The sequence below is a fragment of the Fomitiporia mediterranea genome (genome assembly GCF_000271605.1).
Source record: "Fomitiporia mediterranea MF3/22 unplaced genomic scaffold FOMMEscaffold_1, whole genome shotgun sequence".
NCBI lineage: Eukaryota > Fungi > Basidiomycota > Agaricomycetes > Hymenochaetales > Hymenochaetaceae > Fomitiporia > Fomitiporia mediterranea.
Window position 1 is genome coordinate 4,795,876 of NW_006760386.1, and position 26,386 is coordinate 4,822,261.

A 26,386-nucleotide genomic window follows, 5' to 3' on the forward strand; every position below is an offset into this window, starting at 1 on the left:
TATTTCTTCAGAGTAGGGAAGAGTGTAACCTCTGAGGTTACACACATGACTTTAGTTAAGTATATAAAGGGCTATTTGTAGACACTTAGAGATTATCTTTGTACTTGCTCCTGTACTTAGGTTGACCTCTCTAATCTCAGGTCTTTACCTGTTCTGTGTTCTTAAGTAAGGCTCTAGCCTTTACAGATAGTATGTATCTATGTGTTTCATTGTTAAAGTGACTGTATTTCATCATTCATAGCTTTGATCCACTGTTCTTTGTCTATACATGTTATAGTATTGTAATACATTAATGGATTGTTATAGATTTTGTTGAGGAATTTGTTAAATTCTGTTAGATACATAACTAGGTTTATATTGTCTTTGTAATTTAAACCTATAGTTTGTTTAACCAGTCTTTACTCTTGTGTAGAGTATTGTATGACAGGTTCTTTATCTTTATTATTGTTATTAGGAAGAGTTTTATTATTGTTTAATGTATCACTATTATGATTATTCTCCCCTTTAATCCTAGACATTAGTTTGTCTATAAATTGTATATTGTGTTTGACAGTAACTTTATTATCATGGCACACTAAGTGACCTTTACTATTGTTATCATAACCTAGCTATTGTGTGTATTAGCCTCTAGGTTGTAGTTTATACATTTGTTTGTTCTGTATAATACAATATACACCAAATTCTTGTATATTATTTATTTAATAATGTTCATTATACTGTTTGTAATATAGCATTACAAAATTAATAACAACTCTCAGTGTTCTGTTATAAATAAATGTTTGATATTGTACTGTATATACTCAGAATTTTATAAGTAACTTTGCTGATAACAGACACATACATACACTGTTAAAGATAGTCTTATACATACATTCTACAACTCTGTTCTACTACAGTGTATTGTGTACTGTTAATCTATGTATTGTTCCTTGACTTTCAATATACATAGTAAAGTCTTTACTTAGGAACACTGTATTGTTATCACTTTAGAGAGTTTTAACTCTTATACTATACTGTATAAATAGTCTTATTGTATACTTTACATATTCAGTAAAAGCATTACTTTTATACTGTATAGGTAGTATAGTTACCTATTGTGTAGTGTCATCTACAATAGTAAAAAGATATTCATACTTGCTGTAAGCTTGTACTAGAGCAGGTCCCCAAATATCAATGTGGAGATGATCTCTATAACATTGTGTAAGAGGTGTTGTTTGTATTTTTAGTATTTCATTACATTGTATGTTTGCTTTAATACAATCTGTACACTATACATTTTTATTGTCTGTTATCCTTTGACTTATAATCTCAGGATACTCTTGTATGAGTTTGTACAAGTAATTGAAATTAACATGACCTATTTGTTGATGTAAATCAACAATAGTGAATGTATTAATAGATTGTTTATTATGATGAGAAACTATCATATACAAGTTATTTTGTACATGTATTTCACTAATCTTTGTATAAGTAGGAGAATAAATAAAACATTCATTATTTGTTTTTATTAAAACATATCCTACTTTACATAATAGTACTTCACTAACAAGTGTGAAGTTCAGATTAGGATGATAGTATATGTTTTGTAGTGAAATTGTATTCACCTTAGTATGCTTATTAGCTTTGTCTCATAGTTTTACATTAAATGTCATTACTCTACTTTTACTAATTGTGAATGACAATTTATTTACAATCATAATGTTTATTAGGGTTGAGTTCTAAACGTTTGTAAGACAGAACAAGTATGGAGTAGTGTGTACATTTGTACCAGAGTCTAATATATCAATACAATGTATTAGTTTAGTATCATTATAATGTATTATATTGATACATATGTTTGGATTGTAATTGAACTCCTTAATGACTTCTTTTGTATTGTCAAATGAGTTCATAAAGTTGTCTACTTGTATGACACCATTCTCTTGTACTTCAAATGCTGAAAATATGTTGGATTCAGTAGATAGAGTGGATTGAACAGGTAAGATGCTAGAACTTAATACTGAGGCTTCTACAATTGTAGACTCTAGTATTAGTGTTTCATTAACATCTTTAATGAATACTGTTTTGTTATTGTCTCTAATGAATACTGCTGCATTAAGTGCAGGATGAGACAACATAGTAGTAGTAGTAGAAGCAGTAGCTGTTTACTTATGCTTTTTCTTTCAAGCTTCTGTTGTTTTGCTTGTTAGAGGATTTTGACAGTCTTTTGACATATGCCTGTACTTATTATAGTTGTAGCATTTAACTTTATTATAAGGCCTTGTTTTGCCTTTAGCTACACTTTTACCTTTCGTTTGTAGGCTGTCTCATTCAGTATCTTGTTTTGTTTGAGAGTACTGAGAATGATACTCAGTATATATGTTTTGTAATTTGTGTATCAACTTAGCTAGTGTTAGAATGTCTTTCTGAGCTACTGTAACTGTTAGTAGTTAATTATAATAGGTAATCTACCTGTCTAACATTGTTACTACCCATCTATACTTACAAGGAGTAGTAAGGTTAATTGCTGAAATGTATGTATTGTTATTAGGGGCTTTATTATGTGTAGACAACTGTCTGTAGATTTGTTCAATGTTGTCTAACATCTTATTAAACTGTGATACATGCTCTTTTACTGTAAACAACATAGATATGTCTACAGTATGTGTCATTGTTGTTTGAACATTGTATTGTTCAGAAAGCACCTTCATAAGACTTCTAACACTTGTATGTGTTGTGAAGTTCACATAAATTGTATCAGTTATTGTTTTCATTATACAATAATACAAAATGTTGTCTATACATATACTAGCATCATTAGAGGAAGGGGGATTGTGCTCTAGATGGTCTGAGAGTATTATGGTAGCAAGTGTACTATGTATGTATAAGTACTATATTTTATATCCCTTTACACTAGCTAACTTTTCTATTCTCTCAAAGAACTTTGTAATATTAGAGTCCTTTATTATAGTATTAACAAAGGTATTGTTAGTGACAGTATAGAGGGGACCTGAAGGCTCAGCAAGGGGACCCAGGCTACAACTATCCTACACAACAGAAATACAGAATGTAAGTACTAGAACATAGTCAGAACTTATAAAACAGGTAGAGAGAGAGAGTGAGACAAGAGTAGAGTATATAGAGTAAGCCTAAGAGTACAGGACTACCTAGAGTAGACAAGATTAAGACTACAGGACCAGTCTGATCTTGTACACTTATATATACTAAACTACATAAGAGTACTTAGAGAGTATGAGTCACTAAGAATGATAAGCTATAAAGAATGAAAGAAAGGAAGGTCAAAGATAAAGGTACAAAGAATGAAGGGGTGGTTAAAGGGTAAGAGACTATAGAATGAACAAAGAATGAAGGAGTGGTCAAAGGAATGGAATGATGAAGTAAGGAAGGGTAGTAGTAAGAGTCAGTATGTATATAGTCTATAAATAGTACCCCTAAGGGATAGAAGTCCTGAGTTCTAGTACAGAAGAGTGTAGAACCCTTAGAACTGAAAGTACAAGAGTAGAGAACTATAACATCACCCCCCCTCTAAGACCAATCATCCTAATTAGTGAACATTAGGCTTGGTTAGTAGCTCAGACATAGGTCAGAACAGTAGGGTTTGAAAATCTGTAAGATAGAGTTGATACAGAGTACTCAGATAAAGTTGATAAAAGTCTTGAATCACCTTAGTAGTATAAGTAAGATTCTTAGCAGGTTCTCAAGTGTATTCTTCAACTAGGTATCCCTTCTAGTAGATAAGGAACTTGAGCTTTCTATATACTAGCTTAGTATCTACTATGTACTCTACTTTGTATTCTAGTTTAGAACTAATGAGTTCTGGTAGAGGTAGTAGGGGTTTTTGTTGTAAAGGAAAACCTAGATTATAGTACTAAGATAGTAGAACCTTGTTGAACACTAAGTGTATGTACTTCTATGTTGCTGAAAGTTGGAGTTTGTAGACAGAGACACTAACCTTCTTTTTAATAACAAAGGGTCTAAAGTATTTGTTGTCCAACTTCTTTATTAAGTAATCTGTGGTCAGGTTAGTAGCTTCTAGTATAACTTTGTCCCTAGGCTAGTAATCCTTAGCTGTAGATCTCTTCCAATTGTAGTTCTACTTTATTACCTGTACTACCTTCTCTAAAAGAGCTTGTGTATCTTTCCTAGTCTTGTGTATCCATTCTGTAAAGTCTGTTACAGATTCAGAACTACTGTTCTAGTTCAGAACTGTCCCCTAGTATGAATGTCTCCTATAATTAAGGAAGAACAGGGACTGTCCTGTTATAGAGTGTTACTAGTTATTGTGTACAAATTCTGCTAGAGCTAACCATTCAGACTAGTCTGACTACTAATGATTAATAAACATCTGGAGATAGAGCTTGATCTCCTAATTGACTCACTCAGTTTGACTATCAGTCTATAAGTAATATGTAGTAGAAGGGTTCCCTTAAATTCTGAGAAACATATACAAGTCCTGTATGAATTTCAACTTGAATTACAGTCTAAAATTGTGAATAAGCTTCTGAGGGAGTCTGTATAACTAGAAGACATGATTCTAATAAATGTGTACCATACTTTCAGAAGTGAGTTCTGTTCAGGTTGGAACTGTGTAGACTTACTTAGAGAATCAGTCAACAATCATACAGATAGTGTTATAATCCTGAGACTTGGGTAGCTTACTAATCAGGTTTACTAAGACTTCTTCCTAAGAGTAATCTAGGATTTAATACAAATGTAAGAGAGTCTAAACCCTTGTCTAGTAAGCCTTAGTCTGTTAGTATGTATTGTAACTAGTTACATACTTTAGGATTTCCCTCTACATTCCTGGCCACCAGTAGTTCTGAGTAATGAGTTCCTATGTTTTGTGTTAGCCTGAATGTTCTACAGTCAGATTGTTGTAATAAGCTCAGACAATGTCCTCCTACAGCTTCTAATCCTTTAGAACATACAGTTGGCCTTTCTAGTAAACCTGTCCATCCTTATCCTTCTCCTAATCCCTAGCCTACTTCTCTAGCTACTTTACTACAACCTAGTCCTGTGTGTGTCTTAGAGCTTACTGTATGTAAGTGACAAAGTTAACATTCTTAGATTTGAGTCAGATTTCTTAGATTGTCTCAGACATAAAACAGGAATTGTTTAGGAGAACAAGATTTTTGTTATTATTCTCCCCCCTTTCATAACCTACTTGTCTTAAGAGTAAATTAGCTTTTGTCATTTGTGTTCTAGGTTTGTAAGTTAGTACAAAGTTATAGTCCTACAGTTCTAACATTTAGTAGGCTTAGTAACAGTTGAGCTTCTAAGGCATTTGAAAGTACTAGAGATTAAGGTGATCACTCTAAATCTCAAACTTCTGTATAGTACTAAGGAGATATTAACACTACTCCTCTAGGGAACAGACAATTGTAAGGAGTTCCTTATTATAAATAGGGTAGTTCTGTTCTGTTGTAGAGAGGGATTCTGATTAGAATACTATCAGACACTACTTTCTGTTAATGAACTAGGACAGTACTACTCTATTTACAAAGTTGGAAGAGTTAGCTTTGACTCAGAACTTGTCTACAACTGTCAGAACTGCTAATACAGGCTTACTAGTAATAGCCTACTTAAGGGACTCAAATGTAGACTACTACTGATTATCCTGTTACTAAGGAACATCTTTACTAGTAAGATTGTGAAGGGGCTGGACAATAGTACTAAAGTCTTGAATGAAGTGTTAATAGTAGTTTACAAACTTAAGGAATACTTAAACCTGTTTCAGGTTCTAAGGTTGTAACTAGTTCTGAACTGTAGTTACCTTTGCCAGATCCATACAGACCTCTCCTCCACCAATCACAAAGCTCAGATAATCTACTAACTCCTGTGTAAAAGAGTACTTTGCTTCTTAGAGGAACAGTTTATTATCTTAGAGCCATTATAGAACCACTTGGATCAGTTAGTAATAGTACTCAACTGTCTGAGTGAAGATCAGAATGTTGTCTAGATATATACTAACATGTTCTGAGTCAATCAGATCTGTGAGAATGTGATTCATAAATGACTAGAATATTACAGGCAAGTTAGTTAGTCTAAAGAATATTATAGTTGGTTTGTACAATCTGTAATTAGTTTAGAACACAGCCTTTTACTCATTTCTGTCTTGAATCTGAATATTATTGTATCCTTATCAAATGTCCAACTTAGTAAAAACTCTGAATGTATGTGTCTTATTAATGAGCTCCTGAATCAGAGGGAGTAAGTACTTGTTTTTGACAGTACCCTTATTAAGACAACAATAATTCTAAACTAGGTAGAGCTTCCTATCTTTCTTTTTGATAAAGAAGAAAGGGGAGACTATAAAGGACTTTAAGGGTTGGATCTGACTATTCTGAAGATTTTCCTAAAGGAACTTGTTGAGTGCCTCCTACTTGTCTCTGTTAAGCAGGTAAACCTTACAATTCTTAAGTTAGAAACCCTTAGTCAATTTAATTGTATAGTTCTAGAGACAGTGTTTAGGAAGCTGGTCAAATTCCTCTTTACTAAAGACTTTAGGGAACTCTCAGACAAAATCTGGCAGACTGAGTCTATGTGTGTTTTAGAGTAGAGTTATTCTAAGAGGGTTCTAGACTGGTTCTGTCTTAGACATTCTTTAGATCAACTCTACTCTGCCTTGACTAGAATATGTGTTTACATATCTATCCTAGTTAAAGAAGAACAACTAGTCACCTTTATTAGAACTGTTAATAACATTAGAAGTGTCTGTATTCACTTAGAACAGTAGTGTAAGATAGCTGTAAGACTCAGAACACTAATCAAACACAAGTGTCTACTCTAACTAGTTAATAGTAGGGTTGTGAGCCTTAAGCTATTTGAATCTAATAAAGACATCTGTCTTTCTAAGGTTAGTAACTCTAAACTCAATACTTTTCTCATAATCCTAAATGGTCATTCATAGTTGGACAAACTTAGTAATCCAACCATTCTGGTTCAGGGTTCTGTCTACATTGTATACTAGGATCAGAAGTAGAACACATTAAGTAGGAAGGTAGTGTTCCTACACAAAGGCCTTATTAATACACAAACTAGTACATTTACTATCTACTAGAGTTATTGTTCAGATCTGGGGGGATCCTGAGAAGAGAGCTAAGAGGATAGGGACTTAGAGCTAGTACTTAGAACATCCTCTAATAAACTGTTACTTGTTCTGAAGAGAATGTACAGCTTATACAGTCTTATTGTCTAAGAGGGTAAGTATATATACTAACTTTTCCTTATTAACCTCTCTCTTTCAACAAGGACAGACCTATGTCCTCAGCTGTGAACTCAGCTGAGGCCATCCCTGCTTGATACTACAGACAAACTACTGAGTAGTAAACAGGGCTAGGTAGTGTTCCAAATGTTCTGAGATCTTAGAACACAGAAGTAGTAGGTTGGATTGTACAGATTTAGACTTAGATAAAGTGTGAAGAGAAGAATTAAAAGAATCAGAAGAAATAAGAGAACTATCTACTTTTGTTTTAACTTGAAGTCACCTCAGAACTCTTAGACACTAACTACATACTCTAGGATTTTGTAAAGGCTCAATAGTGAATGTAGTACTGAAGGACTATGACTTGGATTTTATAATGGCCACTTTTGATTCAATAGACACTGTAGGATTAGAAGTAAATAAAGTAAGAAAAGTAGAAAAAGTAGAAAAAGTAAATTAACAAAATTATTTATTAGAAAGAAATGGATTTGTAGAAAAGGCTTCTTACTACAAATCCTACTTGTTACTTGTCATTACTCTAATGACCTGACAGATATACTGTTACTTCTACAGACAGTCCTTAATCTGGTGCCCTGACTTTCTACAGACAAAGTATGCTTCTTACTTTTAGACTTCTCTAATGTCTATTAGAACAGATTGATTACAAATTACAGGTGAATTAATCTGAGAGCTTAGAACTGTTAGAGCTAGACACATGTGTGAGTGTTCTGTACAGACTTAACACATTTAAGCTGTGGCTTGGTTGAAGGAAATAGTGTGTGTCTTCTACTCAGTATAAGTGATCAGTTCTAGTATTATTCTAAGAATCTTATTAACTAGTTCTAAGTAAAGAGCTTTTTTAAGTATTCTAATAAGAACATTATTAAACCCAAGTATGAATCCTACCTTCTAGGCTAGGATATTAAACTCCTGAAAGAAGGTATTAGTAGAATGTTTGCCTTGTCACAGAGACACAAGCTTGTTCTACACATTGTACTTCTTATTTAGATTAATAAAGGAAGTACAGAGCTGTCCTATGAATTCCAAATATGACTCATTGTTCTAAAGTCAGATCAGGCTTCTAATCTAATAGCCTTCAATCCAGTTCTGAGCCTAGGTGGCTGTGTTACCTTCCTTTATGAAGGAGAGGACAAATAGGACACAATCAAGATCTGAGGATAAATTAGTTAAAGTAGTAGCTACATATAGTTCAACTTGGTACTAGAAGTTCTTAAAGTACTACTTATTAAAGTCTAAAGGGTAGACTATATACACTTTCTTTCTAGAACAGGTTACAACTTCCAGAATGTTTGGAACAGGTTCTAAAGAGGCTGAGAGTATATAGTTGGTAAAGGCTTCTTAAATAGAGGTCTACACATATTAAGCTAGGTCTACTTGTAACTGCTGATCTGGCAGGACAGTAGGAGTAGTAGTTAGTGTAAAAGGGTTCATGTTTATACTACAAAGGAATCAGTACTAAACTAAAAGGGGTAATGAATAGAAGAAGGGTGGCAAAAGTCTAAAAGGGTTTAGAAAGTTTAAAATTTAAAAATGTAAAAGGGTTGAGACAAAGAAAAGAGATTAACACAATAGTAAGTACTAATACTTGAAACATAGGAGAGTTGTAGGGTAGTAATAGGTAGTCTTAATCTGATGTTAGTAACAGTATAGAGGGGACCTGAAGGCTCAGTAAGGGGACTCAGACTACAACTATCCTACACAACAGAAATACAGAACACAAGTACTAGAACATAGTCAGAACTTACAGAACAGGCAGAGAGAGAGAGTGAGACAAGAGTAGAGTATATAGAGTAAGCCTAAGAGTACAGGACTACCTAGAGTAGACAAGATTAAGACTATAGGACTAGTCTAATCTTGTACACTTATATATACTAAACTACACAAGAGTACTCAGGGAGTATGAGTCACTAAGAATGATAAGTCACAAAGAATAAAAGAAAGGAAGGTCAAAGATAAAGGTACAAAGAATGAAGGGGTGGTCAAAGAGTAAGAGACTATAGAATGAACAAAGAATGAAAGGGTGGTCAAAGGGTAAGAGACTATAGAATGAACAAAGAATGAAGGAGTGGTCAAAGGAATAGAATGATGAAGTAAGGAAGGGTAGTAGTAAGAGTCAGTATACATATAGTCTATAGACAGCACTCCTGAGAGACAGAAGTCCTAAGTTCTAGTATAGAAGGGTGTAGAACCCTTAGAACTGAAAGTACAAGAGTAGAGAACTGTAACAGGTATGTGTTGTAGACAACATTATAATTGGTTTAGAGGGAGAGGGAGGTCTAGGGCTTGGTAGGCTAGCAGAAGGCAAAGGTGTTCTGTGAGAGTAGGTGTGTAGAAGCATTTAATAAGTACTAAGGCTTATAACCTTTTAACAAGTGTAGCAGGAGTGCCCTAAGTACTCTCTCTTATTAAGACATCAAGCAAGTGTCTGCCTTATATACTACATAGTAAAGTCTGATAGTCTGAGACATTCCAAGTGTAGTAACTCTATATAAGGCAATTGGGGATTTCCTAATCCAGAGTACAATCTAATATAATGTTTCCCTAAGAGTTAGTCACACAAGTAGGGGTTCAGTAGACTCTACTCATAGTGTATAGGTGTCAATACAAGTTGACTGTATAGTTTGTAATTCATTGTATATACTTTATTGTCCTTAGATTAATGTATTATATATACTATTCTATATTGTATGTCTTGAATGTATGTCTCAGTTAATGTCTCAGTGTAATAACACATTGTAATGAGACAGTTCTGCATTGTATGACACATATATGCACATAGTAAGACATTAGATACATTTATCTAAAATAAATGTTAACACTCCCCTTCAAACTTATACTAGTTGAGCAGGCTAATATAATGTATATTAAGTCTACTATAAGTGTTATGTTTGTCTAATGTATTATTATTGTTATGTTTAATGTAATAAATCAATTGTTAATTCAATTTTGATTACTAAGAGAGCTGCAGGATCTCTTTAGCATTTGTTTGTTCATAGTTTTATTATTATTAATGTTATAGTTGTCACTATAATGTTTTATCATTTGTATAATAGTATTTTTCTTGTTTGCAATATAATATGATATGATATAACTTTGTTTTGTTTGTTTTTCATGTTATGTTGTTTGTTTCATGTTATAGTATGTTTATTATATCATACTGTATTGTTCTACAGTTGTTCTGTTATTTGTTCTGTTTGTATTCATATTATTATACATGTAGTTTGTTTTGTATTCTTACACTTAATGTGTAATTGTAATTGTAATTTGTTTGTATTGTTTTATTTGTATAGTTAATACTATATTTAATAACAATGTGTGTGTTATTAATTTGTTCTTGTTAATTTGTATTATTACACATTTGAATTGTGTTACTAGTAGTTTTTCCACTTTTACTTTCACAATGAAACTGTTGAATCATGCCTGTAAAATGTACTGTCAATATTATTATAATGTCCTCTATTTATCATGTATCATCTTTACTTGTGTTTGTTTTGTATTCATACCTTTTAAGCATTTAATAGTAGTTCTATACCTTTATATTAAAGCATTGTATTGTTCACAATTTGTGATATCAAGTATGATATGTCAGATTACTTCATATTAAGGTTGATCAAGGTTTTATTCATTGTTATTTGTTTTGTTTTATCATCTGACTGTTTGTAAGTCTGTTTAGGCACATTATTTATGTTTTAAACATATAGTATATTTGTATTGTTTCACTGTTTTATAATAGATATATTTAATATCAATATATGTGTGTATTGTACTTGTTATTAATTAATGTGTCCTTCAACTTTACAAACTATAATGTTATTTGTATGTTTGTATTGTCTTATTGTTGTGATAATGTTTTTATTATTGTTGTATAATGTTATTTGATTAATATATTGCTTTGTACAATCATAATATGTGTTTGTTGTTTTTATATTGTAGATAGATGAAATAGTGTATTTTACAGTTTTATTTTTCATCATATATTGTAATATTTGTTTGTTTATCATCTATTTTGTATCAAATTCTGTTTGATATTGTTTTAATCATTTTATTTGCTTTATTTGCTGAATATATACATACATTTGTTATAAAATATGAATTTATTTAATTTAATTTGAGTGTATTGCTCATTTTTGTTCATTATGATTAACATTATCTTGTTTTATTCAAAAGGATTAATGTTTTGATCACTGTTATGTCTGTTGCTTCTTTTAATTTTAGTAAGTGCTTCACATGTCTAGTATAGATTGCTTTAGAAATATGTGCCATTCTTTAGCTTGCCCAGATTGTTTCTCAGTTATACATCTGAATATTATTTTGTTTACTTGGTTATTCATTTGCTATTATGTTCCACATGTTAGGGAATAAGCATTGTAAGTTTTGCATAATACATGATTGTTATTTTCAATGTAATATACATTCTGTTGTGGAAAGTGTAGTTCTGTTCAATAGTTCTGTATAGTTCATTATGTGCTAGAGATACTTTTCTACTCAACATTTTTGTATGTAGCATACTTCTCTGTGTTTAAGTATATGCTCTGTAATATATTTGTTCATAATACATTTAATAGTACTGTGTATAGTGTGACCATCAAAGATTCCAGAGAAAGTGTCTCTTACATAAGTATTTTATTGTCAGATTTGTCAGATTGAGCGGATTTGCTTGTCAGATTCAACAGATTTGCTTTGAATTCATTGTAATAACTTTATAATTGTGTTTTGTGGGATGTGCAAGATTAATTAGTAATGTAGTCAATATTTCTGCATCATTTAATTGTTCACTATGTTTCAATCATTCATTATGTCTTATGTTTTTGTGAATATATGCTATTATTACTCCCCTTCAATTCAAGAAGGTTTGCTTTGAGCAATTGGCTTTTGTGTATAATAGATTTGTTTGTTTGTTTTCATTATTTTATTATTTGTTTAAGCATTTCTATGTGAATGCATAAATGTGTTTTGTTTAATAATTTTGATGTTATTTGTTATCTTTGTCTGATTTAGTTATTAATTCTTTTTGAGCATTATACTGATTGTTATTCAAGTTTATACTCAAATAGATTGTATGTATGCTTGTGTATTTTGTTTGATTATTATACATACATTTGAATACTTTGTTATTTGGAATATAATCTATTGTATTGTTTATAAAGGATAAGTTTACATATTTTGTTTGTTATATTTGCATACATTAAGATACATTATTTCTATTCACTCAGTATCATTTGTCTTCTGTTTGATGACAAAAGTATTTGAGCTATAGTGTCTTGTTTCTGTTCTGTTTATTAATTTTATTCTTTTGTGATGGGTGCAAGCTTCCAGCAAGGCTGTTAATAAAGAATACACTGTTATGATATTATTTGAACTTCAAATAATTATTAATATTTGTTATGTATTGATCATAGATATATTCTTTGTGAATTCTATCTTTCTGCTGTTTGTAGTGATCTATTAAATCTGTTACATATTGTGTTTAATTATTAGTAAAGTGTCTGATTAAGTTCCAAACTTATGTTTGTTTCTTTTGGTTTTGTTCCAACATTTGTTTGTCTTTTGTGTACTTGGCAGTAATGTTCTTTCTGTCACTTGGCCGTTCAGACTATCTAATGTTAGGCTATAATGTTTTGTAGCATTAGTTGTTTTGTTCTGTGTTTGTATTATTGTATTTGTCAAGTTTTTTTTAGTAATATTTGATTGTTTATATTGTTTAAACTGTTTGTATTAGTTGTATCAACTTAATACTTTGTTATCATGTATATCTTATTAATACATTATATTGTTACAATGCATTTGTAACTATTGTTTGTTTGATTTTTGTATAGTAATAGTAATTGTGTAAGGTATAAGATATGTATTTATCTGTATAGTTTATAATGTCAATATTATGCATATATGCATCATTATATTGTTTCTTTGTTTGTAGTATTATGGTTTAATTTAATTCAATACTTTGTATTAGTATATATGTTTGTTATTATATGTTTTGAATGTTTACAACATTGTTTCATATGTTTATTAATTGTTTTTATCATTATTATGTGTTTGTTCAGTTGTATTTACATTTAACTTTGTGTTTATTTAATGAATAATAGTTTTATACATTTGAATGTATTATTATTATTTTGTATGTTTGTATATTTGTATATCTATACAATATGTTTTATTATTTCATTATATATGTTTGTATATCTATGTGATATATGTGTGTTTGATAAATATATGTTATTTATTGTGACTGTGTGTTTGTGATAGTATAAATTGTTTTTATATTTGAGTTATTATACTTTAGTAGCATTTATACTCTTGTTTTTGTTTTGTTTGTTTAACTAATAATTATTAGATTGATTGTACATTTGTAATAGTATTTCTTTATATTGTTATTATGCTTTACTAGCATTATTCTTTTGTTTATAGTATTAATCATTTATATTATTAATATAATATCAAATGTTTGTTTGTTATGTGAGATGTTATTATTATAATGTATCTCTGTAGTGTAAGATAAGGTAGTTCAGCATTTGAATGTAGTATTACTGGGTACTCATTGCATTTAAAGCAACTAGTCTGTCTAATATTATTTTTAATAAATCAATGTGTGTTTAGAATACTCAGACAGGTGTGTCTAGGTCCTTGTAGATAATATGTTCTGGTTACAAGTATTGTAGCATGTCTTGTTATATAGAGCAATTGTAGTCTTCAGGACAAGACAATTTGTATTTAGTATGCTCAAATGGGAGTGCTAAAGGTTTGTAGACAAGTAGGATAAATCATACATGTAGAATCAAATAGATTCAGTGTTAAATAGAGCAGTTCAATAATACTTATCAAGTATAATATGATTGAGAGTGTTAAATCATTTGTACTATAGTGTATAGTATACTGAAGTGTTTAAGATGACAATTATAGTACATATAGTTATACATATAACTACTGAGGGGGAATCATAATCACTGAAATAATGATTTCAAGGCATTGTGTTTATAGAGGGTAAGATAAAAGTATAGTAATAATGTAGATATGAGTAGGGAGTGTAAGACTCATAACCTGTTAGTGTTTTGAGGTCACAATGTTTCCCTAAGAGTTAGTCACACAAGTAGGGGTTTAGTGGACTCTGCTCATAGTGTGTAAGTGTTAATACAAGTTGACTGTATAGTTTGTAATTTGTTGTATATGCTTCATTGTCCTTAGATTAATGTATTATATATACTATTCTATATTGTATGTCTCAGATGTATGTCTTAGTTAATGTCTCAGTGTAATAACATATTATAATAAGACAGTTCTGTATTGTATAATGTATATATGTGTATAGTAAGACATTAGACACATTTATCCAAAATAAATGTTAACACAACAGGATACATTTAACATAATATTATAGTCTTATTTTATAATTATAATTATGTAACTATTTAGCTAATGTTCTAAAAGAATTTCTTCTCTTCATCTTATTCCTGTGACAGGAACAAACCTAATTAATCCTCTAGAGATTGATAGTAGGAAAGGGGAATAGAATCCCTTCTTTCCTCTAAGGATTACAATACTGTTGTAAACACAATAATGTATGTAGTATAAGTATAGTAATAAGGTAAGGACAGTTATATTAAAGCTACAAGCAGTTCTCTACCATTTATAGATTACTAGCTATTTGTATCTGTTGTTCCATATCTAATAAGGAAAAAGAAAAAGAAAATTCTCCTTTGTCAAAATTACAAATAGTAAAGCATTTGTGTATAATTAACATTGGTAGTATTTATGTGTATAGTAATTGGAACAAATTTGTACTTGTAAAAAGAACCACTTCTGCTCTTACAATTTAATAATGTTCTAAGTAAACAGAAATCTGATTCTTTAGAATTACTCTCTACTAAAGTGAAATGTATTTGTAACAGGAACTGTACTTAAGGCAAAACATTATTATTCTTTAAAAGCTCCTTTATACAACTAAATTACTGTAAGCTTAGTAGTTTACTACATGTGAACAGCTACTAAAAGATAGTACCTCAATTTAGTAACATGTACTTATATAGAGTGTAGAGTGTGGATTACTGATTAGTGATTATACTAGCCTTTTAGTGTAATAGTTAACATTGCTACACTAATGTTGACAAGGATTACATAATCACTGATCAAGGTTGGCAGTTTAATCCCTAGGGTGGGTTGAACAGGTCTAGCTTAAGGCTCTACCAGAAATGGTAACCCTTAGGGCCCTATATAAGGAAAACTCACACTATAAAGTTTAGAAAGTGTAGAGGGGTGTAAGCTTGGTAGCTTACTATATGTGAACAGCTACTAAAGGATAGTACCTTAATTTAGTAATATGTGCTTATATAGAGTGTAGGGTATGGATTACTAATTCGATCTCATAAGTCAGGTTTGCTTATGTTATGTCCCTAATATTGTATCAAATGGTCACTTAAGGTAATTCCGAGTCAGCAACTGTTTGATAATCTTTGCAGGAATGACTTCAGTAACTGGTATCAACATTCCAACAGACTATCTCCAACCCGAAAGAACACCTGTCAATAGCAAACTTTAATGCTTCTATCCACCGTTTTACTCATACAATCCACAAGTCTGTCAGAACAACTTTTGACAAAATTTGTGCCAGTTCAAGATTGCAGGTATGAATTGGGACCAGTATGATACAGTATATTGCCGATACATAAGTAAACAAATAACTGTCTACCCTGTAAACCCTTTAGGCTACAAAAACCGCTTCAGCATGTGTCATCACAAAACAACAAGACAAGGGAAAAGGAACAAGAAAAAAATCTCACCTTAATCTCCTCACCGACTTCCCGTATCCAGACCTTCGGCGTCGACTCAGCCGACGATTTCTGACCCTCTGCGCCTTCATCCCAGTTATAACTTACCCCGACCGCAAGACGGGTCCCGTCGCAGTTGAAGGCAACCGAGTTGACAGCTTCGGAGTATTTGCTATATTGCCGGAGTCGTTTCTTGGATTTATGGTCCCAGACGGAGACTGTACCGTCTGACCCTCCAGATGCGAAGGTGTTATATCTGAATTTAGTGGTAGCAATGCGTTAACGGGACAGAAGTTTGAGCGGGAAAGAGAGTAGATAGACGTACACCGGGTGGAACGTGATTGAGTTGACGGGCCAGACGTGGTCTTCACCATTCACGGTCTGACGATGACACTTGAAAGCATATTTCTTTTCTTGAACCTCCGGGCTTGAGTCGAAATACTCGACAGCTACTCGGCCTTCGACAGAGCCCACAGAATACCCTAGAAAACATGCCATAAACATCCACAGAACTTCATCGCGAAGCGTTCTCCATCTGACTTACCTTGTCCATCAGCCATACACGCAAGTCCTCGAGTGAGGAACTTCAAGCTACTCTCACGCGTCTGCACTGGTTCATCCATCCTTCGAATATCATAGATATGGAATAGCCTACTGGCCATGGCGATGACGAGTATGTTGCCGGTAACGTCCATGTTATAGACACGTTCCGGTAGATCATGCGAGGTTGTTTGAGCGTTCTGAGCTCGTGAGTCCCATAAGCGTACTGTGCGGTCCCATGAGCCGGTGATAAGTTGGTCTATAGTCAACAGTCAGTGATTTAAAGAAACTATAGCAGAAGTAGATATGGTACGTACTGGTCAGCTTCCCATACACCATTCGTGCGACGGAGTTGTCGTGTTGACCTAAATGCCGGATCAAAATCTCTTTCTCCAGGTCAAAACTATCAAAGCCGACAATTTGAGTTGCAGCCACAGTATGAAATAGTGAAAATACATACTCTCGCACAGATGTATCCAGCCCTCCAGTAAATGCATGTTTTGCGTCTGACGAAAAGCAACAATCAAGTACGGCGGCCCGGTGATCGAATTTGCATTTCTCCTCGTTCGCGTCGATATCGTAGTATCGTACGGTCTGCAATAGTTATTTCTCATAAGATCAAAATATGCCCATGTACGAGTGAAGGTGACGAACCGTGTCCCATGATGACACGAGTAAATGCGATGGATTGGACGGTGAAAATTTGACCGTCGAGATACTATCAAACGGCGGGGATGACAGTTCGTATTGATCTTCATCATGGCAATGTTATAAGCATAATTAATACACGACAACAAGGAGACCTTTCGTACCTTTGCTTTTGTCCGTCATTCTGGTTGAATTAAAGTCGTGATCTTGGAACCCGGTAGTCTCGCTTTTCGATGCAAAAGCGAGCCTTGAACGGATATTTTTATCGTCGGGCTTCAATTTACGCGGAGTCAATTATCCGTTAAATGAGTTCTGACAAGTCTTTACAGTGCTGTTCGATGATTGCTGTCTTGGTGCTTGACGACTTTAACGAAAGAAAGCAAGTTGCTTAGATCACGTGGTTATAGAAACGCGTCCAAATCACGTGTCGATTCTCGCGTATCGTGCGACTATTTAAGTTTGTTCAAAAATAGCGACGCTTCCTGAGACTTTCCCAAGACCTCCCATGCCACAACAACGACGGCGATGGACGCAAGAAAGCTTTACAAGTGTTTGTAATCTATATGCCCTATCACTAATCACCAATGTTACTCACTTACTTCCTGTATTTCTTGAATTTTAACAGTTTTATGCAAAGGGTATGCTCTCGCGCCACCCTTCGTGAGCGTCATAACCGTCTTCATCAATGCGCCATTTGGACGTTTCACCCTTCCAAACGATTCATGGCTAATTTTCGATGGTACGCTTCATTAATACTAACTTTCCCCTATCTGCTTGTATCCAATTTAAATTAATATTTTCTCCAATAGGACTTAAATCATGGATAATAATGGAAATTGTCTGTCCAATAACCTTCATCATAGGACTAAAACGGGCTCCTCTCGCGCAGGGAACGTCGACTCCTCCACTCAGTCTCAGTCTCGAAGACCCGCGTACTCTACTTTCACTTCTGTTCCTTATTCACTATGCAAATCGAGCGTTGATCTCGCCCTTACGCTCACCACCACGCTCGAAAATGCATATTATAGTCCCAATGGCAGCATTTTTCTTCCAAGTGATAAATGGCTCATTAATGGGGTCGTACTTCTCTTCTCCGGAGGCTTATTCTTTCCTCAACGCGTCGAATTCAATGTCGAGGTCGGGTTCACCAGCTGCACTTGGAAGAAAATCATTCTGGATTGGCGCAGGAATATGGATTGTCGGCTGGGCAGGCAACATCCTTCACGACGAAATATTAATGAACATACGCCGAGACGCTCTCAAAAAGAAATCAGATGGCGACAAAAAGTCCAAGCCCACCTCGACGAAACCACACTACGGTATCCCACAAGGTTACCTCTACCGCTACATCTCCTACCCCAACTATTTCTGTGAATGGGTCGAATGGGCAGGATTTGCTGTCGCCGCCGCACCAATCCCGTCTTTATCGTATGAAGGATTCACGACTGCCGCACCTCCGTGGCTGTTCTTCGTTTCTTTGGTGCTTTTGATGGGTACGCGAGCGTATAAGGGTCATTTGTGGTACCTTGAGAAGTTCCCGGAGTATCCGAAGGAGAGGAAAGCGATGGTTCCGTTCATCCTTTAATGAAAGAGAACCTGTAGATACTGTCTTCTTGGTAGGACACTGCTCATGTTCTTGTCTTGCTGTCTTGATGCCATGAGGTCTTGTTGAATAAAAATCGAGAGTAACTGATCAGTGTCGTCGTGTTCGAAATCAGCAAAGCAATAGAATTACTCTAAGAGTATGAAACGAAATCATATAGGTGTCGCCAAACCATAAAATTATAAACCTAGCCTTCCTGAATAATCTGTACGAAAAATATCATAGCAGTCACCCCTTTCCTCGCTCCCTACGTACATCAATTACACCACAACATTCACCTCGATCCATACCGTACTTTTCTACCAAAGTCGAAGGGGATATACTTGTACTTGATCATATGTCTAAATTTCGAAAAAAAAGTCCATGTTAGAGACGACGAAAGAAGGAAGGAGAAAGTGAAAGAAATTGAAGGGACGCACTGAATCTGTCTACGCATCGTAAGCGTGAAGAGGATGAAGAAGTAGATTACGAGGATAGGCCAGTAGACTGGTATGTCGAATGATTCTGAGAATGTACAGAGCAAAGCGATGAACGTTGCGCGAGTTGACGAGAGCCTGCAAACCAATAGTCACAAACGTGATATTGACATTTACATCGAAAAAAAATTAAATTCCCCGGTTAGTATTTTTCATATATGATAATAATAGAATGGAAAAGTGACGCACCAGAAATTCCACTCTGGGAGACGACGCACAAAAGGCCTGAATTCGTCATCCTTCTGCGATGGAAGCGACGGGATTGTATCTGCACCACCTTCTTCAATTTCATCTGCAGTAAGGTCCGCTTCGAGCGAGGGGTCGAATTTGGGCTGGAGGAAGGCGAGGAGCAGATTTAAGAGGTATATGCCGAGTGCATCTAAGAGTGCAAGAGTTCAAGGCGTGATGCTCCGAGATAACGTCTATGAAGTACTCACAGCATACTGTTCAAGTGTGGTCAAGGGCGAAGATATCCTGAATAAGCACATTTCCAGCAGAGAGGGACACGTATACGTACTAATATACCACTACGCCAATGTACACAAAAAAATTAGTGATCCAGACCATCAGCTCAAAAATAAAATACAATTCAACGCACCCCTTGCGCAAAGACGATCCTCAGCATAAACACCATAACCAGTCCTGCCGTCCCGAGCCAGCGATAAGCAAGGTGTGGCGCCGCACGATCAAGTAACGAGCGATACTGTCTATTGAGCCGAGTGTAATGTGTTTTCAAAGGTTGTAGGGGACCAAGGTTGAACGAGCTTGTGCTCGCTTCCGACGAGGACATCATCCTGGTCGCTTTTTGGAGGTGTAGAGGTTTATCTCGTGTTCAGGAGGTGGAAGGGTGAGAGTTACAACAAAGTGGAAAGAAATCTTGAGGAAAATAGGATGTGATCGTCGTGTTACGTGTCCAGTGTATGCCTTCGCCTGTTTGGGGTTGGACTGCGGAAGGGTCAGAGGTGAGCTGCGCAAAAGGTACTGTCACGGAAGGAGCAGAACTGTATTGGCAAGGTTTACCTTCGTATTCGTCGTCGTCAACAACAGCAACACGGCACGGACACTGCAGATGTCGAGTGAGTAGCTGTTCGGGAGGGACGACAATTCAAGAGACCGTGGGTTCAAGTGTACACGTGACTCAACTCGGAAAATTACGAGACTATAAAAAGTACACAGACCGATTCCATTGCCTCGGCACAACGCATCATCCAGCACGTCACAGCACATCCTTGAAATGCACAGGATGTTGTCAGATACTTGAATATGAAAAGAGGTGTGCACTTGATTACTCCTAGTGGCTTAGCCTGGATGTACTGCAAGGATGACAAACAGATTCATTGCGAGTGATACACGCCAATGTCCTTCTGTGAATCCATGGTATTCTATTGTCGCCCTTTCAAGTGCACTACTAATACGGTATTCCGAAGGAAAAATGAAACTGTCTAGCACTTCAGTGTAAATTTCTACATGTCTCAACGCTGGTACTAGGATACATCATCAAAGCTGAGTAGCAACTCGGCACTTTCTCCGTGACATGACCAGAGAGGATATTGTGCACATCCAAAGACAGCTAAACTATCTCCAGGCTCAAGGTGGCCAAATATCTCGTGCTGTGTGTCAAAGACTTTGCCCGAAATTTCATTGGTGGAAGAATGCTGTTTGACAGGATGATGGTGCGAAAGCCACGATAATGGTGTTCCGTCTGATTGCTTCTTAACGCAACTGAAGTCGATCAATCTTCGCCCCTTTTCCTGTATTGCAACAAGTAAGAAACATTTTTCCATATTTCAGTACATGTAACCTCTATTACCTCAGGAATGATGGCAATCTCAAACCAACTGTATGATCCTTGGCCACCGAAAATCACCAGGCCTTGGTGTCCGGAGTTAGTTGTGAGACAGAAACTGACAAGTCGTGCTAGTGTGTGTGTGTTGAATGGTTGCGTCGCTACCCAGAATTTCCTCTGTACGCTTGATCCCCAGGCACTGACGCCAAAACGCATTTCGGTGCGGACACAGAGAGTAGGACCAACGGCGTCCCACAGTGACTCGCCTTTCATGGCCGAACTGTCTTCAAACTCGCATATGTCGTCTCCACTACAATTTTCGACCGTATATTCCTTTGAGACCAATGAACATAAAGTGTAAACATTTGAATCTGCTATTATAATGGCTTATGCTCACTAAAAGTTTTTGCATGATCAAGACTTCTTGGTTAGGTCTATGAGTAGGAGTAGTGTTATGGTATTTCCTTGGAATGTTTGTAGGTGGGAAGCTACAGGGAAGAAAGAGGAGGAGGAGGGGGTGGGGTGGGTTAAGCAGGCAGGACTTATACAGTGTAACAAACTTTGTTGCACTGGCCTCGTCCTTTGTATTAATCAGTATATTAATATGGCAGTGAAATGTGCGTCTATCACATACCTCGAGGATGCAACGTGGACCACCTTTGATTAACACCTCTAGCCTTGAAATAGTGAGATGACTGATTTAGATTCATGAATCAGCACTCAAGGACAGAGCCAAGGTGAATAGGAGTCACATCTCCTCTTCTTTCCTCGGAGGCTGGGCCAGAGCACTGTCTTAGAGTGACAGAGAAGAGATACTAGCCAATGAGAGACAGAGTGTCACAGATGTATGAGCTTTAAGGAGGGTAAACAGAGGTTAAGTATAACTGTACTTCAGATATGAGATTCACCCAGGAGGCTACAGGGCATTACACTGCCGACAAATGCCTAGAAAGAAAGAAAAATTCCTCGTCAGTGGATTCTATTATAAAGTGTCGCATAGTTTACCGCCTCAGGATGTACTTGCAGTGCACGTCAGAATGGAGGTTTGATGCGAGCTATAGCTTGGTCAATTGCTTACACAAGGAAACAACGCGGAAAAAAAATCAAAACAATAAGGATAGAAGTCGAGTCCATTACATTATACGTTTGACAGAAACGAACGTTATAGCAGGGTGAAATTGAATCTACTAAGGATACAGTATAGAAAAGGGAAACGAGCAGTCTGGGTATAATAGTTCGAGGACTCTAGTCTTCCACAAGTCGAGCACCGCCCTTGTCAACCACCAGTCGTATTCGGTCACCAGCCGAAACATCTTTAAACTGTACAAATTGAGTGCAGACATTACTAGAAGTTTCGCTAATACAAAGATGAAGGTAGACGCACGGTAAGCTCCCTTGTACGATGGAGACTCTCAATCTCGTCGATGCGGTCACGGACACTATCTAGTATCTCATCAAATCCATCTGCCTCGACTACTTCCTTCGCAGCCTGAAGGATCACCATGGAATCCGGCCGGACATTATAGTTAACCTACAAATCGAACGACCACATTAACTCAAAGAAGCGTAAGGCCATTCTGAAAAACGAACATCTATGGATATAATATTATTCTTATCCAAATCTAAAGGGACAAGTCAATGTCAGAGCTTTACTAGGAAATAGCATTATAAAATTAATACGCACCATCTATAAAGTCAGTCCGAGTCATTAGTTGCCTAGTTTCGCCCTAAAAAAACACCGTATCAATGACAGGGCACGAGAGAAGATTTGAATCTTCAAAACCAATACACACATAAGTCACTGATGGAAGGAAGAACTCGTCTAACTCTTTCCCTTCAGCTGCAAGTTTTTCCTGATGTTCTTTATGCAGGCGCACGAACTCTCGCAGGAGGAGCCATGAACATGAGCTCCATTTTTGCTACACGCGTCACATTTGAAGCTGTCATGACTCGCCGCTTTCTTCGATATAGAACAAAGAACACGCACCTCGTCCATGACGTCGTCATCACAGTCTGTGATCAACCCAATCTGACTGAGTAACCAGGCCTTCTCTTTCTGTACCATATGCTCCGCGTATTGAACCATATCATCTGCCTTTGCAACTTTGCTCAGGAATGAAAGGCGCCCGCCGGAGAATGCGAGAGCGCTCTTAATCGTGTCGGTGTCCTCAATTGATTTGCTGGAGTCCCCACGGGAATGTAAGTATGCGCGTCGGAGACGTCGCACGGCTTGAAGCGCTTCATTTCTTTTTAGGTCAAAAATAGATAGCGTTAGCATGCGACTTGCACTTTTATCTGGTATATGAAAACGTGAACAATAGTTGGTGATGCTCGTAAAACGACTCACGCATCACGTTATATGGCCAGAAATCATCACTAATGGGGACTTCAATACAATTCAGTAGGATAACAAGAAACTCGGCTCACGTATTGAAAACCATTGTCATTATTCCTGACCAAGAATGTCGTCAGGCGTGTAGACTGGACAAATATAAAACCAGCTTACTGCTCTCGGCCCATGACTCAGCGCGTTGTTGCAATTGTAACAACATATTACGACCTTCATCCGTATGTTGGAAGAAATGAACGTTATTGAAAACGAGAACAAGGGGTTTGCCAGTTTTACGAGCACGTCGTAAAGCAACTTTTTCGAGTTTATTAAGAGCTTCGGTAGAAGTTAGTGACCGAAGAGCAAAGTCAACAAGCGGACACACCTCGCTCTATATCTAAAGCAGCACCTCCTACAAAGGGAAATGTTCTATTAATTACTAGTAGTACGTGTTAAGTGACTTTTATTGACCTTCCCGTGGATCCCTTCGCTGAAATAGACCCGTCTGAGTGTCTTCGTTATATTCGTAGTTCAGCGCTTTCCCGAGGCGCAGGCGGAATACTTCAAGGTCAGGATGTGCGTCGCAGATTGACACACCATCCGCATTGATTTTCGCCATGGCATCGTAAATCATAGTCGTTTTACCCGCGCCCTAACAAATGACATGAGCATTGTTGACATAGACATGCCAGAAATGCGGCAAACCTTGGGCCCTAGGAACATATAATAGTGGCCTTTTTCTTGCCCCGAAATGATACGGTCGACTAAATCTTGCTCTTGACGGCGCAAATGCTCCTCATCAGACGCGTAAACATGAGTAGACGTCTTCGCGTTGTCTGCCACTTCAAGGGCCGGATCATACCCGGCGTCAAATGCTTTATCCATCTGCGATACTCGACATTAGCAAGCGCATTGCACGTAGATCATAATTGCTCACTTTGACAAGGACGTTCCATTTATACCAGTTGATGTAAGCAATGCCACCTACAAATACTGTTGATGTTTAAATAATTTGCATGGAAACATGACGCAACGTGCTCACCCATTCCAAGTCCGATTACAGTAGTGAGCGCAGCATCAAATAATGGAGAATTCGTCATACGGAAGAGACCACCGCCTCCCGCTCCTCCCTGCCCACCTGGGCTTCCGGGAAATGCGACAGGCAGCGATAGATCTTCATATCGCCTGTCAACTTCTGATTCGCCCGCTTTACCTGTTTTCTGCGTCCCTTCCTTGTCATTTGGTAATTTCTTAGCCCCCCCTTGAGTCGAAAGCTGCCGTACACCCGTCAAAGGGGAAAAAGAAAATCTAGAAGTGGCGGACGCTTGACGTCGGAAAGAGAAGCATCGAATGACGTGGCTGGGCCGCCTGGGGATTACAGTTGATCTGAGCGCATTTTGAGATAAGACAAGGCCCAAGCGCATCCAGGGAGCACGGGAATGGTGATAAAAGGAGCGTGTTGTGGCCGGTAACTCGCCGTGTAATCTCAGCGCTAGATTTCGTTAATCGTTTGAAAGTTTGAAACATAGCAGGCGGGCGGGATTGTACAATCAAGCGCTCATCACGTGCCAAAACATTGATGAGCCCACCCCGCGCCGCAAGTCATGTATTGGTGAACGGTAGCAACAGCTCAAGGAAGCATCGTTTCCCAGACTGGCAGAATGTGTAGGCACCAATTCGACATCATGAAGAAGCGCGGGAGTGAGAGCTGCATTCGTCTGCAATCTTATCCCAGATCGCTGGACTGTCGCCGAAGTATTCCTAGCGCTATCAGTTGCCTTGAGAACTCTCGAAGCTCCGGTGGTGTGCTTAGGCAACAAGTCATTACAAATAGCACGACTTTTCCGCGACATGTGTATACGATAAGAGATATGTCAGTACGAGTAAATAAATAGATTCTAGCATCCTCGAGAGTATATTTGTTTATTCTTTTAGAAGTTATTTCCAATATCCAATCTCTACAACTCATTTTGCACTAGACACTTTACTCCCAAAATGAATATGTATTTAATCAAGACACCAGTTAACAAATATGCAAATCTACGAGGAAATTGCCATGGCAAGAATCGAGTAAGAAATAGCGTATTTGTGCGTTTCTAGCCTAGATTTTGTGCATACTTCTTACTCTACAAGCTAAAGTCTTACCAACATACTCTATTTCTTTACTACTAAGCTAGTAAAGTAAGTATATCTAACAGAATTTACTTAAATTAATTTATTCACTAAGATATAAGTAATTCTCTCAGTTGTTTTGTAACATCTCATTCAATTTTTAATCTCTTACAATTTCCTCTGAAAAATTTAAATATTTGCACATATTATCAATTTTAAAGATTTTTTTTTTGAGCTGTGGAAGGACTAGTTACATTTATAAGAAGGCATTCAATACTAGCTGTGCTCAATTCTTGTTTTTGATGCTCTGTATTTTGTTCCCCGGCACGTCACCGGGAGTCGGAAGAGAGTAGAAACCGGTAAATACAGGGAGAGAAATACAGCTAAGAAATGAGCACCTTAAGTAGCGCAGATTCATCATTCCATCGGACAATCAAAAGTGTAAATAGAGTAAGCAGACCTAATATAGAGATTTTGAAGAAAAATGCACATTTCTGCTCTATTTTCTTGTGTCTCACTGTCAACATGGAGCCTACAGACCAATATTTTATATGTTAACTACATACCTGAGATGAGACTTAAACCACCTAGTAGAATAATGGTGTAACAGTTTATACATGTAATCATCAGATTTGACAGCTGTATATCAGCCTCTTGGCCCACTTTGTGGTCGAAGTTGATATGCAATTAAAATGAAAATAAGGCCTTCCCAAGCCTCTTCATCAGTTTCAGCATCTAACAGGACAAGTAGACCAAATATTTTCAGAATATGCTGTAACTTGGCTAGATGGTGGTAGCAGGGCATGTTTTCGTGTGTGTCTCAATTATTCTAACAATTATCTATACCTACACTCATGTCTTAGATCTATGTAAGGCTGCCGGACCAGCCGTTCTCTTAGTTTCAT

The 26,386-nt window shown here is 36.3% G+C and overlaps 4 protein-coding genes across 4 annotated transcripts; 1 reads left to right on the forward strand and 3 right to left on the reverse strand.

The window, feature by feature from the left end:
* Positions 1 to 15,825: 15,825 nt before the first annotated feature.
* FOMMEDRAFT_101468 (WD40 repeat-like protein) lies at positions 15,826 to 17,523 on the reverse strand. Its single transcript, XM_007261932.1, has 8 exons — positions 17,340 to 17,523; positions 17,182 to 17,279; positions 16,988 to 17,121; positions 16,845 to 16,930; positions 16,532 to 16,786; positions 16,313 to 16,469; positions 16,000 to 16,243; positions 15,826 to 15,925 (listed from the first exon to the last, which is right to left on the reverse strand). The coding sequence occupies exons 1-8, from the start codon at positions 17,356 to 17,358 to the stop codon at positions 15,905 to 15,907; spliced, it is 1,014 nt and encodes a 337-aa protein (XP_007261994.1). The 5' UTR covers positions 17,359 to 17,523; the 3' UTR covers positions 15,826 to 15,904.
* A 177-nt stretch (positions 17,524 to 17,700) lies between these two features.
* FOMMEDRAFT_116484 (uncharacterized protein) lies at positions 17,701 to 18,859 on the forward strand (the record flags this gene model as incomplete). Its single annotated transcript, XM_007261933.1, has 3 exons — positions 17,701 to 17,725; positions 17,801 to 17,914; positions 17,985 to 18,859. 3 exons carry the CDS (start codon positions 17,701 to 17,703, stop codon positions 18,758 to 18,760), a joined length of 915 nt encoding a protein of 304 aa, XP_007261995.1. The 3' UTR covers positions 18,761 to 18,859.
* Positions 18,860 to 18,898: 39 nt separating this feature from the next.
* Positions 18,899 to 20,299, reverse strand: FOMMEDRAFT_16562 (retrieval of early ER protein Rer1). The gene is made up of 6 exons (XM_007261934.1): positions 19,853 to 20,299; positions 19,772 to 19,781; positions 19,692 to 19,697; positions 19,444 to 19,633; positions 19,198 to 19,332; positions 18,899 to 19,119 (listed from the first exon to the last, which is right to left on the reverse strand). The coding sequence occupies exons 1-6, from the start codon at positions 20,045 to 20,047 to the stop codon at positions 19,053 to 19,055; spliced, it is 603 nt and encodes a 200-aa protein (XP_007261996.1). The 5' UTR covers positions 20,048 to 20,299; the 3' UTR covers positions 18,899 to 19,052.
* Positions 20,300 to 22,397: 2,098 nt separating this feature from the next.
* FOMMEDRAFT_73974 (uncharacterized protein) lies at positions 22,398 to 24,469 on the reverse strand (the record flags this gene model as incomplete). The annotated part of the gene is made up of 12 exons (XM_007261935.1): positions 22,398 to 22,571; positions 22,631 to 22,662; positions 22,725 to 22,767; positions 22,834 to 22,959; positions 23,028 to 23,328; positions 23,381 to 23,426; positions 23,523 to 23,705; positions 23,755 to 23,781; positions 23,841 to 24,021; positions 24,075 to 24,254; positions 24,307 to 24,362; positions 24,412 to 24,469. 12 exons carry the CDS (start codon positions 24,467 to 24,469, stop codon positions 22,398 to 22,400), a joined length of 1,407 nt encoding a protein of 468 aa, XP_007261997.1.
* Between the last annotated feature and the right edge of the window lie 1,917 nt (positions 24,470 to 26,386).